We start from the raw sequence: 17,191 nt of genomic DNA on the forward strand, positions 1-17,191 counted from the left end.
CCATATATATGTGTTAGTATGCTGTAATGATCTTTATCTTTCTGGCTTACTTCACTCTGTATAATGCAGCCCTGGATTTTGTCTGTGTGAACTGACAAGGAAGTTCAGCCCACCCTGCTTAGAGGCAAATGTTTATTCCCGTCCTTACAGGCATAGCACTGCTGGCATCCTCTCCACACATAAACTGGATTTTGATTGTGATGTTCCGGGCAGACGCTACTTTGTTAGCAAAGTTCAGCCTCTGTGGGTAGACATAGAGAAGGTTTCTGGAAAAGAAAAGATGAGGAACCGATCAGTAAGGTCTAGAGTCTATTTTAACCAAGTTGTTCAGGGGATGCTGAAGTCTGCACTCATAAGGTGACTGTTCGGAAGGAGATTTTCCTCTCAGAAGTGAATTACTTTTGGAGAATAAATGCATTATTGTTGATTCTTCCTCTTCAATGGCAGTGATCTGATAATAACCAACACTGTTCTCTGTTTTGCTATACACAGAGAGGTGTCTGGTGCAGCTGAGAAAGTCCTGGAACGTAGAAACCTGCGTAACTATAGAGGTAACTATGTGTCTGATACAGAGATAAGAAAACAAAAAGCTTCTGCTCATTTTAAGAAGAAATCATGGCCACAGATGATGGCCTAATTTCACTTCTCCTTTCTAATTCCATGTAGCACCTAAAAAAAAATCTTAATTGGGCTGCACCATGCTGCATGTAGGATCTTAGTTTCCAGACCAGGGATTGAACCTGTGCCCCCTGGTTCAAATGGAAGAGCAGAGTCTTAACCACTGGACCACCAGGGAAGTCTCCATAGTTTCAATTTTCTATTGTCATGACATATTACACTGGTTTAACTTTCTTTTCTTATATAAGATGACAGTTCATCTAAGCCCAATTAGCTATGTAACATAATACAACACTATGAATAATATATCTATCCATCCAACAACTATAGGACAAATACTAGACTGACTATAACTTTGTATATTTTTTCTTTCTATTTGCATTACTACTACTATAATCCACTAAAAAGTAAGCTCCATGAGGGCAGAGATTTTTATCTGATGTTTTTGACTCACTGATGTATTCCCAGCCCTATACTGGTGCCTGGGACATAGTAGTTGCTAAAAAAATTACTTGTTGAGTAAAAGAATGAATGTATATACATTCAACTAACCATATTCCTGACTTTAAGAAACAACAGTGATACTAATATTTATAAGTATCATTAATATTTATCCTAAGCTGGGTAGTTTCTTTAATTCTCAAAATTATCCTATAGATAGATACTATTTTCATGGCATCACCCTCACAACACAAATGAAAAAAAAATGATATAGTTAGGAAATGGCTATCAAGAGCTGAAGTCAGGCACTCTGGCTCCAGAGTCACGCTCTTAACCTTATCTAAGCTCTGTTCTCATCAGATAAGGCTCCCATTAAATAAAATGATAAGAATGGCCTTTTCAGACTATTCATGACATCTCTCAGAGGCAAGCTTGCCTTAATTCTCTGGATCTCATTATCAACAGTACACCAAAGGCTGATTTGATTGTGTCATGTTCTCTGGAAAAATGTCATGTCTTCCTCACTCTTGGTCCACGATTCTAACTCCTAATTACACATTCTCCCCAAAAGGACACATTCTGGCCCCAAAGGCTTCAGATGACAAAACAACCTTTGTGTGAACTAGATTATAAAGAGAACAGTGATCAGGAAGGAGGACCAGGTGACCAGACTTTTCCCTCTGTGAATAAAGGTTCTCATGATACTTTACAAGGGTTTGTGTATCAATCCATACCAGAGCTCAGCCTCACCACTACTGACGTTTTGGACTGGATAGTTCCTTGTTGTGGGGACTTTCCTGCACATTGTAGGATGTTTAGCAGCATCGCTGGCCTCTACCCGCTAGATGTTAGTAATATCTCCCCTCTACTCAGCTGTGACAAGTAAAAACGTCTCCAGACATTGCCACGTGTCCCTAAGAGGGGCAAAGTCACCCTCATTTGAGAACCACTGACCTATACGTGTGAATTTTGCATTACAAATCTAAACAACTATGCCTGGCAAATTCCCTATTTTTTTTCCATTTATTTTTATTAGTTGGAGGCTAATTACTTTACAATATTGTAGTGGTTTTTGCCATACATTGAAATGAATCAGCCATGGAGTTACATGTATTCCCCATCCCGATCCCCCCTCCCACCTCCCTCTCTACCCGATCCCTCTGGGTCTTCCCAGTGCACCAGCCCCGAGCACTTGTCTCATGCATCCAACCTGGGCTGGTGATCTGTTTCACCCTTGATAATATAACCCTATATGCAAAACAGAAAAAGAGACACAGATGTACAGAACAGACTTTTGGACTCTGTGGGAGAAGGTGAGGGTGGGATGTTTAGAGAGAACAGCATCAAAACATGTATATTATCAAATTCCCTATCTTTAATAGATATAATCAGTGCATCTATTGGGTCCATACTCACATGTAAAGGGTTTCCATTGGAAAAGCATAAAGTCAATATTCAAGAATGAGGCAGAAGAAAATTTTTAATGTTTGATTTATGATGTCAGAGGTAGTCAGGGATTGAAAAACCAAAAGAAAAAGATGAGACTGACAGGGTTCTTCAGTTCTATCCTCTTCACTGTGATAACCTCCCCCGTGTGGGTGTGCACTGTGTGTGTGCATGAATGCAAGCAAATAGTCTTTTTGGACCAATATTTACATAAATGCATGAATTAACCCCATGGATCTTCCTTGCTACAATAGTGACAACACTAAGAACCACAACCCTGGACGAGTCTCAATGACCAGGCCAGTGAACCTGCGTTTGATGGACGTGCAGATGAGAACCGAGGCCCTGAGAGGTAAAGTGACAGCTCACTCCATGCATTCGCCTCCAAGTGGGCACAGAGTCCGGTTCGGCGCTGACTCTACAATGGCTGTCTCAGTGATGCCTTCCAAATCTTGCTCTGTCACACCGAGGGACCCCAACTGTGATGCAGGCAGGTAGAGCTGAACTTCAGAGGCCATCAGGAGAGGTCACAGATTAGTAACGATGGCAGAAGGCAGTTCATGGTTGGCAATGCAGGTGTCCGTGTGGCTTATACACTCCTCTCTGCTCGCTCTTGGTCATCTCGGTGGCCACCACACCCACCAGCAGAGCCAACGTTTACTGAGTGGCCATGTGGGGAGTGGTTATGGGCTCTGAAGTCAGACTTAGGCAAGCTGCTTAGCTTTTCCAAAGCCTTTCCTAAGCTAACCCCAGTGGGGTTAGTAATTGCACCCATTTCCTAGGGCCATAGGGAATGTTAATGAACAAGAAGTTAATGATAGCGAGGTGATGAGTGTTATTCCACAGAGCTAAAGTGGGATGCACACCCCACCTACACCCTCCACTCCAGATCATCCTCATTTCTCACATCCTGGATTCCCACAGTGCTTTCTGCATTGCTGTCTCTCCTAGATTTGCCCCTTTCACTGGACTCCTTATATGTTGGTTAGAAGGATCTTTCCAAAGTGTAAAACAGATGATGTCAGGAGCCTACAAGGGATCCTAAATGTCTTCTCATGGGCCTACAAGATCTGACCCTTGGCAATTTCTCTGATGTTACCAGGCATCACTTTCCCACACTGGCCTTCTTCAAGGCCTAGAATATTTCAAACTCATTCTCACCTCAGGGCTTTCTATACCTGCAGTTTTCTCTGCCTAGAAGAGCGTCTCCTGGTTCTCTAACTGACTCATTCCTTCTCATCTCTGGGGTTTTAGCTCACAGGTCAGATCCTCAAAGAGGTCTTTCTCCCATCCTACTTAATTGGGCCACTCCACTCACATATTCTCTCTCTTTTATAATTACACGATGATCACCCATACATATGCTTACAAAAATAATTATGAATAATGATTATGAAAATACATGATTATGAAAATAATATATGTATCCATTCTCTTCCATCTTGAATACTTGCAAAGTACAGAAAAGTAGAAAGAATAAAACAACAACCACTTGATATCCCAACACAAAATTACTGCCAAGGCTAGCATATGTTCTTCTAGTCTTTTTCCCTCTATATGTTAAATATTTTTATCAAACATTTTTATATACAAAACTTTAAAAAAACTTTTGTTGTCATTTAACATTGGTCAGTTATGACCATTTTCTGGTGTCACTAAACATTTGATTTTTGGCTACGCCACATGGCATACAGGATCTTAGTTCCCCAACCAGGGATCGAACCTCACGCCTGCACTGGAAGACAGAGTCTTCACCACTGGACTGCCAGGGAAGTCATTAAATAGTTTCAATAAACATGACTGCAATGGATGTATATTATCCCATATTATGAATGTGCCATCATTTACACAGTCTCAAAAAATAAGCACTAAGATTATTTCCTTTTTTTTTTTTTTTTTTTTCAGTTCTAAAGTTAGAATGAATGCTTTCTATATCTTGCCTCTCTGCAATTCAGGGTACTTCTGGAAGAACCCCTTTTAATTCTATATAGTTCAGTTTCTTCAGCTTTAAATTAATTGAAAAGATACCAATCAACCTTTCTTATGCTGTGCTAGAAGAAATAATGAGCCAGAGTTCATAAAAATGCTTTGAAGTAGAGAGATGAAAGGGTCTGTGTAAATAACAATGGTAGTAGCCCAGCAAGCCTGGATAAGCAAGTCAGCTGTCAGCACACTTGTCTCCAACATCCCAAGCCAGGGCACCACCTACCTGTCCTATACATCTCCCAACACCAGTCGACAGTTTTGCACATGGCTTCCAAAGGGGTTGCTGGCCCCTACATTCAAACATCATTACCATGAGCACTCAGCGTTCTGCCCTGTATGAATGCACTTTCTACAGAATACAGAGCAGGAAAGAAACATCCAGAGAATTTAGTCCACACTCCTTTTCCATGGCCCAGAGACTGACTAACCCAGAGAGGTTAAATGATTTTGCCTAAGAATTTTTTTAAGAAGACGCATTTCCCAAGGATCATCATAATTCTTACTGGCAAGAATGCTAAGTGATATGGTTTGTTAAATCTGCATGATTTCTAAGAAATGAATGTAAGAAAATTGTGTTTTTTCTTGGGAGGAAAGATCTACCTACAGGGTCAGTAATCCACAGAGCCTCAACCAGATAAGAACAATTATCAATAAACTGATAAACAGCCTCATACATTTTATATATGGTAAATTATAAATGTGTGTGTGTCAGTCGCTCAGCTGTGTCTGACTCTTTGCAACCCCATGGACTGTAGCTTGCCCGGCTCTTTTGTCTATGGAATTCTCCAGGCAAGAATAGCACAGTGGGTAGCCATTCCCTTCTCCAGGGCATGTTCCCAACCCAGGGATCAAACTCAGGTCTCCCGCATCGCAGGAAGATTGTTATGGTCTGAGCCACCAGGGAAGACCGAGATGATTTTTGAGAATGTCGACTACAACTGAACTAGGAATCCCTGTTACTGCAAAGTTATTTCAGAAGTTTCTTTAGTAACTACAGGCCTAATGTTAAGTGTAGGCATTTAATATAATCTCATCTTTTCCCAAATGTGGGCAAAAATGCTTCTCTTCAGTCAGGTGCATCACAACACAGAACAGGATGTTTGGTATTCATCAACAATTTTCTTTCCAAAGCCACTTCAGATGGCTTCTCTTGATTATAAACTATTTTAGAAACTCCAAATTCTTTCCATTGATTCAGCAACAGCCCCTCAACTTATTTTTAAACTGTTGGCATTGAGCAGCTCCAGGAAGTCAGAAGTTAACCTGCAGAATCTGGCCATTATTAGATCCAATTGTTGACCAAACTCTCTCTGCTTTTTATGGTTTTGGGATCATCCTCCATTTCTTTTTTTTTTTTATCCTCTATTTCTTTTGCTGAAAACGGGTTAACTCAAGGGACCTTGAAATCTTTGAAAGCCACAATGCCAAAAACATCAGTTTGGTTTCTCCTCCGTTTAGCCTACTTTTCATCGAGGGCAAGGAAACAAAGAGAAAAGCTGCCCTACAAAACAGAAAAACAAACTACAGAATGGAAGAAAATATTTCCAAGTGATACAGCTGACAAGGGGATTATCTCCAAAATACACGCACAGCTCATACAACTCAATGTAAAAAAGCAAACAACCTAATAAAAACAATGGGCAGAAGATCAAAATAGACATTTCTTCAAAGAAGACATAAAGATGGCCACTAGGCACATGAAAAGATGCTACATATTGCTAATTATTAGGGAAACATAAATCAAAACTACAGTGAGGCACCACTTCACGCCAGTCAGAATGGTCATCACCAAAAAGTTTACAAATAACAAATGCTGGAGAGGGTATGGAGCAAAAGGAACCCTTCTACACTGTTGGTGGGAATGTATATTGGTACAGCCACTAGGGAGAACAGCATAGAAGTGTCTTAAAAAAACAAAAATAGAGCTACCAGATGATCATGCAATCCCCCTCGTGGGCAAATACATGGAGAAAACCACAATTCAAAAAGATACCATGCGCCCCAATGTTCGTTGCAGCACTATTTACAACAATACATGGAAGCAACCTAAATGTCCATTGACAGAGAGTGGATAATGATATAACCGAAGCTGCTTTTACATCAGGGAAGGTGAGCTTGTATGATTAGTGACCCTCATCAGGTAAGATTCTGAGTGAGAATATCCTTTTAAAAAAACTACAAAATGAAAAAAATAAAAAAAACTACAAAATGGAGCTGCCCTGGTGACTCTGTTGTAAAGAATTCAGCTGCCAATGCAGGAAATCAGGTTTGATCCCGGACCTGGGAAGATCCCACATGCCAAGGAGCAATTAAGTCTGTGTGCCACAACTACTGAGCTGGGCTCTAGAGCCCAGGACCTGCAACTACTGAGCCCACACGCCGCAACTACTGAAGCCCGAGGGCCCTAGAGCTTGTGCTCCACAAGAGAAGCCACCATATGAGAAACCTGCACATCACACCGAGAGAATAGCTCCCACTCACTGCAACTAGAGGAGAGCCCGTGGAGCAACAAAGACCCAGCACAGCCTAAATAAATAAATAAAGTTATCTTAAAAAAAAAAAACAAAAACTACCAAATGTTCTACAAATAGAAGGTGGACAAGTCAATTTCCTCACCTGTAATAAAAAGGCTGGAGTTAAGTCTCAAACGCAATGATACTCAAGAAGAACTTAGAAGATTGCAAGATAGGATACAAATGAAGATTCTTTTCCTATCAAGACTATAAATGTAAAACAGCTGAGGGAACTTTACAGTGCAACCTTAAATACTCTGCAGGGCAGTGAGATCTGAAAACATGTTAACGAAAGGATCAATTTCTCCGGGTCTCTCTCTCCATCTTTCAATTGATGCCTCTCATGTATCTCCCAGTGGTGCTCAGTTTCTCCCTCTCTCCTTCCCTCCCTCCTCTCTCTCTTTCTGTCTTTAAAACATGTGTGTGTCTCTGATTCTTTTTCAGTGTCCCTCAGTTTCTCTCTTTCTGTATCTTTCTGATACACCCTCTCTCATCCTTTTCTCTCCCTCACAATCTCTCAGAAAATGGCAAAATGTTCCTTCTGTAGGGGCACTCCTTCAGTTTCACTGAGTCATTAAAATCCATTTTCTTCTGAGTCTGCAAGCATTTGATGATTTCTCACCCTGGGCTGGGCCTCGGTTGTGGGCAGGATGATAGACACAGGGCCTGAGATCTATGAACATCTCAGAATTCTACAAAAATGTCCGAGACCCTCAAAAATGATTAACTCAAAAATATAAAAAGTAAAACCTCAAAACAAAAATTAATGGATTTTAAATTAAAATTAAATGCTTACCAAATGCAACATTTTATCAGTTGACAGTAACTCTACTGAGTTTAACAATAAACAAAAAAATTCCCCCCCTATTTTTGCAGGTTGTTATAAAATTACACATTAGGTATATGTAATTAATATGGAAATGGATACATCTTAATATGTTTTAATTGCCAACAAAGGTCTGTATAGTCAAAGTTACGATTATTCCAGTAGTCATGTATGGATGTGAGAACTGGACCTTAAAGAAGGTTGAGTGCTGAAGAATCGATACTTTTAAACTGTCTTGCTGGAGAAGACTCTTGAGAATCCCTTGGACGGCAAGGAGATCAAACCAGTCAATCCTAAAGGAAATCAACCCTGAATATTCACTGGAAGGACTGCTGCTAAGGCTGAAACTAAGTTACTCTGGCCACCTGATGCGAGCAGCCGACTCACTGGAAAAGACCCTGATGCTGGGAAAGATTGAAGGAAGAAGGAGACAGGGGTGGCAGAGGATGAGACGGTTGGATGGCATCACTGACTCAACGGACATGAATTTGAGCAGACTCCAGGAGATAGTGGAGGACAGAGGAGTCAGGCATGCTGAACTTCACGGGGTCACAAAGAGCCAGACACGACTCAGTGACTGAAAACAACAGCAGCACAGGTGCTTTGAGAAGGCTTAAAGGAACATGGCTGTTGAAATGGGAGAAAGGATGAATAAAATATCAGATAAATTGGTTTTTCTGTTTTATTAGCTTTCTTATAGCTAGAGACACAAGTGTTGGTTTAATAGCAGGCCATTAGCAATATGCACTGGATTGAAGTAGATGGGACAGTAAATTGGAACCTACCTCTCCTGATGCAACACTACTGAAACAGCTTTCGATATAAAAAGCTCTCCAGGTTTCTAAATAAACACTTTCAACCTAACTACTTTGGCAGTTTCAAAGTAATTTCTTTTTCTTTCCCTGGTGTTTTAAAACTCTCCCTCTCTAACCGTTTTTGCAAAGACAGAGCCAAAGAATTGATAAACTATTTGCTGAAGTGGAAATGTAGCAAACAAATTGTATGAATAAGATGCCCTCATTCAAAAACTATAGAAAAAGGCTAGTGACTCTTACTTCTTTCAAGCAACAGACTTTGAGTTGAGCAGAATGAAATTCAAATGCCTACTAACATAAGTAATATCTTATAGTTATCTGATGTCTTTTATTCAAGCATTCCAAAGAAAAAGCAAATCTAGAGATACTATTTTGAGCTATCTATGCAACGTGAGAAGCTGGAGAGGTGGTTTTGTATGTCATTCACATTTCACTGCCAGAAAAATGCATTTTAGATGTAATAGCAAAGGTAGCTAACAACATGTATTTCTTATATGTGCAGGCACCATTCTAAGAGTAGCTAGTAGTACCAATGACAGTACTGCTATTTAGCCTCATTAGGCAGATGATAAAATTGAGGCAGAGAGAGGCTGAATAACCTGCACAAGGTGATAGCTGGCAAAAGGCACGTGCAATGCAAATCCAGGTGCCCTGAAGCTCATACGAGATCCTGTGCCCACAACCACTGCTGCTTCTAAGAACAACAGTAAACAGTTTCTTTGATCAACAATGAGGCTCTTTTATTAAATTGCTTACAGGCACTAAAGGATGCTTCCTCAAGAAAATTATGAGTTTTTTTTTTTAAGTTTAAAATAAAAGCTTAAAAAGTTTAAAATAACTTAAGGATGAGAGTGAGTACTGTCCCTTAAGGTGTTAGATAGAGGTTTTGGTGTTTTATTTTATTTTATTTATTTATTTTTTTTTGATGTTTTGGTGTTTTAAATACATTGAGTGCAAATGAAGTTAGAAACCTCAGAGTTTAGCACCTGGTATATTCTCCAAAATTTCCTTTCACCCAGAAATTTTATACCTTGTTATACAATCTCTGTAATCTGCCTCACATACTTTTTTTTTTAGCATGAGAATGTTTATAAATACATGCACAAAAATAAAATATTTGCTATGTCCTGTCTTGTCATTCCATGGTCTCATTAATTTATGTTTATTCCTATTTCTAATACTCTATAGTTTAGATGAAAGCACAAACTCACCAAGGAATCAGTGAAAAATGGAAAGGAGAAGAAAAGCCCTAATGTGTAGGGTGAAGGGAGCATTTCACCCTCAGAAATCAGAGCAAGAGAAATGGAATGTGCAACTTGTAGGACGCCAGCCAGAGTCCCCACAAGGCGGCCTGCCCCAGCGCAAGAATGGAAGGCGGCTCTGGGCATGAGTCACAACAGCGGCTGGTCCCTCAGTCACCTCTGGGCTCCACGGGCCAGGCTGCAACGTCTTGGATAAACGCTGGCATTGTATTCTCAACACTGGGGACCTCTACCCCTCACCTCCACAAAAAGCAAATGCAGTTAAGAAACCAGAGACAAGATGTTACCATATTGTTTAGAAACACTACAATGATCCAACATGCTCTCTCCACACTCGTTATGTTAAATTAGTACACTCAAAAACAGAAATCCAATGAGAGACAAACAGAAAACAACAACAAACTCTAGGACTTGTCATTACACCACTTTTAAAGACTTACAGGGCAGGGGTGGGGGTGGGGGTGGGGAAGGAACTGTCGACACTTTCTCATTGACGGACTACAATTTGAACATCAAATATGAGGTCTTTGTATAGGATACCTATTATAACTACAAAGCATCCATCTTTGAACATGAACTAACTAACTGTTCACAGCTCTTGTATTTCAGACTACCTTTTCTAGTACATCAATCCCCATCCTTTTTTTTCCCATCCCTTCTTTTTTTTCCCCATCCCTTCTTTTATGAGATAGATTAAAAGTTGCTCTTTAGTGAGAGCTTGGTAAGCCAGTATTCTTATAAAATAAAGCAGGACTTCAAGCTGGGACAAAGAGAATGCTACCTTTTAGAAAGAGTTAAAAGCATCTGAGCTCTCCATAAAACCCATTTACTTATTGAGGAAAAGTTCAGTTAGTTTTCAATCACAAAAGGCCTAAAGGGAAAGTTGGGATATTTATGGTCTTAGGTTTTATCTAGATGAAGTTCCCAATGAAAAGAATCACAAATACACAAGCATTTGAAACATGCAGGGGAAAACTGACTGCTTTAAGAAAAAAAAAAATCTCTCTCCAACATTGCTTGAAACGTTTTTTAAAAGATACTTTGTTTAGCTGAAAATTTACCAGTTAAGATATCCAGGTTACCAAATACTTCTTTTGAAACTCTGCTTAGCAGATTGAACATATTAAGTGGTTTATATATCATTCACTCCCACTTTAGTATGAATTAGTTTACTCAGTTCCTGCTCTTCTTACAAAAAAGGTTAGATTTATGGACTGTAGTGTGAGTGGAGAAAGGAAATAAAAAGGATGACAGGAGATTTCCCTGGTGGTCCGGTTAAGGTTCCTTGCTTCTGATGCAGAGGGCATGAGTTTGATCCCTGGCTGGGGAACTATAACCCCATATGCCACACACACACACAAAAGGACTGTGGGGTAATTATTAACCATGAGAAACTGCTTTGGGGAAGATCCTCAGTTGCTTTGGGTGTGACGGAGAGTGACAAAGTTAGGGGAAGCTGAGCAAGTTCCCAAATCCAGATTTTTTATTCCAAAAGTTGTTCTATAACTTCCTTAAACTTGACACTGACAATATAGTCAAAATGTTCACTGGATAACTGCAGCTCTTCCAACTCCCAGCTAACACCATAGAACCCAGGATGTGATTTTAAGGTCTAAGTTATTTGGTATATTCTTTGTGAGTCTCACTTTGGGAGGGCTCAGAAATTTGTTAAATAGGTCAAGCTTCAGTTGGTTTAGTAGAATACTGTTTTCAGTGGGTTTCTTTTTGGATGAATAGAAAATACATTACATTATTTATTTATTTATTTATGTTAATGTAATATAATACATTAATTTAATTCTACACAAGCAGAGATTGGAACTACTTTAGCAATATACATTTCAGATATCTTGAAAAACTCTCCCTTCCACAGCTATATTTTGCATTTCACTCAGAAAATTTATATAAATTATACATGTATATATATATATATATATATATATACACACACACACACATATATATATATACACACACACACACATATAAACAGATGCTTCAGAGGCGAGTCTGTGGTGGGGTTTAAGGGGTTGTGGGGTAGGTAAGGTGCTACATGATGGGAAACAGGATAAATGACCCCATTTCCTTAAAACTGGGTTGGCCAAAAAATTTGTTTTTTCCGTAGCATCTTACAGAACAACCAGAACGAAATTTTTGGTTAACCCAATATATACAGCTTAGGGTTTTTTCCTTACTACTCTGAATCTAAGACAACTTGGGAAATCTGCTTTAACCTGGGTGAAAAAAAAAAACCAAAACATGTTGTCTCATATAATAGGCTTGTTTCTTTGGAGGGTGTATTAGTGAGGGCTGGGGATGGGGACTCCTCTCACCTTAGAGGATGTGTGAAGAAGCAGTTAATTTTCTACAGGGAGAATGTACTGCAGATGTCCTAGAAATATACCAGGCTGATGGGAACACTCTCCACAGGGAGCCTGGTCCTCAGCATTGGGGGAAGTAAATCACTTTCCCTCACCCACCTTCCCACCTCCCCACACTCCTTCAAATTCATACAACTGGAGTGCCTCAACTTTTGGTAGCTTGGTTAAGAACTCTGGTAGCAGCTTCTAAAACAGCTCCCAATGATGCCTGACTCCTGCTGCTCTTAGCCTCCGAAGTTCCCTCGCCTTGAGAGTGGGCTGGACCTAAATGACTCATTTCTAGCTAGAAACTTCTCTAATCTACTAGTCTAAGCAAGATTACATTACAAAAAGACTCTAGCTCTATCTTCTTACTGTCTCTTGCTTATTCTCAAGCCACGGATGTTGCGAGCTGCGCTACTGAGAAACCGATATAGCAAGGAATTCAAGGGGATCTCTTGCCAACAGCTAGTGAGGACCTAAGGCCCTTAGCTTAACAAACCAAGAGGAACTGAATGCTGTTGTCAACCACAAATTGATACGTGCCAAGATGGTCACTGACCAACCAACTGAACAACAAGGGCATCCGCCAATCTGCCTCTGTGGAGCCTAAACCCTGCACTGTTGAGGCTGTTGACCTTCAACGCGCCCTGAAGGAGTTCAGAGTGGAGTAGGGCACTCTGTGCTCCAGGCAATTTGGTGGGACAGGTCTTTAGATAGATGTTTTAGGAACAGATTTTATGATCCCAATCTCCTTATATCTAGAAAAGCACGAAATCCCTTCATGGTGACATCAGGTCTAGCAATAAACTTTTTGTAAAATGAATGCGTAATGGTATTCAACTCCCCTTTCACCAAAACCTTAATATATATATATATATGACTTTCTCCCACTGCTGCTTTGGAGCAGTCTCTCAGAGCTACATGAGGTGCTGCCTCCTGGGCTGCAGTCCTCATTTTGCCCCAAATAAAACTTAACTCATAACTCACAAGTTGTACATCGTTTTTTTAGTGGACACTGTCAACAACCTCATGAGTGAGCTCAGAAGTGAATTCTCCCCTCGCTGACCCCTGGGGTGATCCCAGCCTTGACTAACATCTTGACCATGGCCTTTTGAGAGCCCTGAGTCAGAGGCACTCAGCTAAAACACATCTGGATAAAACACAGAAGCTGTGAGATAACAACTGTCTGTTGTTTCAGGCTGCAAAGTTTCAGTTAAGTAACAACAAGTAACTAATACGAGTATGTACATCTTTTAAAAGTATGTTATGTATTCACTGATATTTAAACATGGGATTCCTTTAAAAATGCTTTACCCTGTAACATTTCTGCCTCTTAACTGTATCTCAGGGTTATTATTGCCTCTCTATGGGATACAATGTCCAAGCTGGTTTTAGAAAAGGCAGAGGAACCAGAGATCAAATTGCCAATATCCATTGGATCATCGAAAAAGCAAGAGAGTTCCAGAAAAACATCTATTTCTGCTTTATTGACTATGCCAAAGCCTTTGATTGTGTGGATCACAATAAACTGTGGAAAATTCTGAAAGAGATGGGAATACCAGACCACCTGACCTGCCTCTTGAGAAACCTGTATGCAGGTCAGAAAGCAACAGTTAGAACTGGACATGGAACAACAGACTGGTTCCAAATAGGAAAAGGAGTACGTCAAGGCTGTATATTGTCACCCTGCTTATTTAACTTATATGCAGAGTACATCATGAGAAACGATGGGCTGAAAGAAGCACAAGCTGGAATCAAAATTGCTGGGAGAAATATCAGTAACCTCAGATATGCAGATGACACCACCCTTATGGCAAAGAGTGAAGAGGAACTAAAAAGCCTCTTGATGAAAGTGAAAGAGGAGAGTGAAAAAGTCGGCTTAAAGCTCAACATTCAGAAAACTAAGATCATGGCATCTGGTCCCATCACCTCATGGGAAATAGATGGGGAGACAGTGGAAACAGTGTCAGACTTTATTTTTCTGGTCTCCAAAATCACTGCAGATGGTGATTGCAGCCATGAAATTAACAGACGCTTACTCCTTGGAAGGAAAGTTATGACCAACCTAGACATCATATTAAAAAGCAGAGACATTACTTTGCCAACAAAGGTCCGTCTAGTCAAGGCTATGGTTTTTCCCATGGTCATGTTATGGATGTGAGAGTTGGACTGTGAAGAAAGCTGAGTGCCAAAAAATTGATGCTTCTGAACTGTGGTGTTGAAGACTCTTGAGAGTCCCTTGGACTGCAAGGAGATCCAACCAGTCCATCCTAAAGGAGATCAGTCCTGGGTGTTCACTGGAAGGACTGATGCTGAAGCTGAAACTCCAGTACTTTGGCCACCTCATGCGAAGAGCTGACATGATCATTGAAAAGACCCTGATGCTGGGAGGGATTGGGGGCAGGAGGAGGAGGGGATGACAGAGGATGAGATGGCTGTATGGCATCACCGACTCGATGGGCATGAGTTTGAGTCAACTCTGGGAGTTGGTGATGGACAGGGAGGCCTGGCGTGCTGCAGTTCATGGGGTCGCAGAGTTGGACATGACTGAGCGACTGAACTGAACTGAACTGAACTGATGGGATATAAAGTCATGACTACCTAGAGAAAATAATCTTAATAGCAAAGTAGCCTTCATGGAGCCCATCCAATTACTAACTACAGAACTCTGAGGATTTAAAAATATACAAATAATTTTTCTTCAGCTCTCATTTTGATTCTGTTCACTGAATTAATCAATGTTTCTCAAAGAAGCTGTGACAGGTCAAATAAAAGTGAAGAAGAATGCTAAAAAGTACCTACCACAAATACCTTCCTTTTCCCTTGAAACATAAAAATTTTAATGAAAGTTTCCCCCCCAACAAAACAAACATTTCAACGATATTTGGCTTTGTGAGAGACTTAAAATTTAAGTTTAAAGATACCATTTTGATGCCAAATCTGGGTTACATTTTTAAAAAGGTCATGAGGCAGAACTGTCATGTGGAGAGCTAACATGAACCAACCTGCATATTCGTTTGAGAGGCAAAGGGAGCACATTTTTTCCAGGCTTTGCAAATAGTTTCCTCAAACAAATCTGCCAGCTGACAAAAATTCATACACATATAAGAAAATTTCCAAGTTTTGCTGTTGCTGAAACTGAAGTTTTTTCTTTTGGTTTGAGGCAGAACCTTTATTAGCTCCCTACTCAATAAAAAAAAAAAAAGCCAATGAATAAATCAATACTATTGTTTAGAATGCCTGATGATTTAGATGCCTTAATATTGGCAGATGCCTTGGTTCATGTTGAAGAAAATATTGGAATTGGAGGAAAAAGCAGGTCTACTAAGAAATAAATTGTTCAGATGCCCCCAACAACTTCTAGAAACATATCCCTGCTTTGGGTACTTTGTGAGGGAGAAGGCTTGTCTGGGTTTCGGAGGTGGGAGAACTTGCAAGATCTCAGGTGACTGCAGGAAAAAGTTGCACATGTGTCTTTCTATAGATCAACTCAGCTGTGAGCCATTTTGGTGTCTTTTGGAGGCTGGGGTTTGCCTCCAAGGAGGCAAGGAGGTAGTCATTCCTCCTCCTTGTCTCTCAGCACCAAGAATTGTGCCTGGCATATGGTAGGGACTCAAAAATACTGGTTAGGTGATTGCATCAACTTTACTCATAGGGTGAGAAGTACCGCTTAAGTGGCAAGATTTTCAAAGGACAGGTAGCCTGCTCTATGACAGAGGGTAAGGAAAGAGGAGGGGAAGAGTTCTCGCTTCCATGCTCCCACCAGGATAGGTCCACAAGGGGCTCTACCTGCTCCCAGACCATTTGGAGGGTTGAGTAACAGTTGTTGTTATGAACTTCACGTCTCCCTGACTTAGAAACAGAAAGAGGCAGTGCTTTGTCAGCTGCTGGCTTGGGATACACAAGGTTTTCATGCTAGTATTGGTTTTATTTCAACTCAACTTTGGGAGAAGACATTAGAGAGCATGCCACAGAAGATGGATCCCTCTCTGGGCTCTTGTGCCCAGAGCCTGAAATTAATCTAATGTTGTAAGTCACTCATGCTTCAATTTAGAAAAGGATGTTCTAAAGTCCAGAAGGGAGGATATATGCATATGTATGCCTTTTCATTTTGCTTACAGTAGAAACTAACACAACAGTGTAAAGCAACTATCTCCAATAAAATTAATTTTTAAAAAGCATGTTCCTTTGTTAAATAAATAAATAAAAATAAAAAATGTAATTCCAGGAAAAGATGAGAAAGGGTCTTTGAGATGGTCTTCTTATTAAATATATAATTATTAGCCTAGGCATGGAAATCTCTTAAAAATAATTAAAATGAGCCACTAAGTTGAGGAACTCAACTTCACTCAACTTTTATCTTCACTAAACTGTAATATTTATATTTTCACATGGAACTCAGTTTACATGGTTCTTAGTTTACATTTTGAAGGTTGTCAAACAAAGAACATTAAAGAGGTGAGGTGGAATAGCACAGTTTTGAAAGCTTTATAACCCTTCTGGATTTTAGGCCAGTGGAAAAATAAAATTCATTTTTTAATTATAAAAAGTACATGACATGTGACTGCTAAGCCCTGGTTTTTAAAAAAATTACCTTCTTACACTGTCAAAACTCAGCCGTTCCCGACTCACTGTTCTATTTTACTTTGTGCTGTGGGACCACCCTGAACTGCCCTCACCCAAAACCCCAGGGCATTCTGGCTTCTGCAGAGAGAGGCCAAGGGCAGACTGTCTGAGGCCTTAAAACCACAGGACGTACACTACTGGAGAGGTGGCCAAACACTTCACGGGAAGAGTGGCTCCATAAAGTGCACAGGAAAGTGAGAACAAAGAATGAAAAACCGAACAGTAGAGAAGATTCCTCCCTCCCCCAAATGGCAAAAGAAATAAGATGGAACAATTCCCCGAAGGACGGCTCATC

At 40.2% G+C, this 17,191-nt stretch overlaps 1 protein-coding gene across 4 annotated transcripts in view; it reads right to left on the bottom strand.

The window, feature by feature from the left end:
* DOCK8 (dedicator of cytokinesis 8) overlaps positions 1-17,191 on the bottom strand; it is a 225,082-nt gene that overhangs the window by 88,235 nt on the left and 119,656 nt on the right. For all 4 annotated transcript variants that reach the window (XM_043890774.1, XM_043890771.1, XM_043890772.1 and 1 more), the window contains one exon: positions 149-266. In XM_043890774.1, the coding sequence (XP_043746709.1) occupies positions 149-266 (118 nt within the window). The remainder of the gene's footprint in view (positions 1-148; positions 267-17,191) is intronic.

Source organism: Cervus elaphus, chromosome 29, assembly GCF_910594005.1.
Source record: "Cervus elaphus chromosome 29, mCerEla1.1, whole genome shotgun sequence".
NCBI classification, from domain to species: domain Eukaryota; kingdom Metazoa; phylum Chordata; class Mammalia; order Artiodactyla; family Cervidae; genus Cervus; species Cervus elaphus.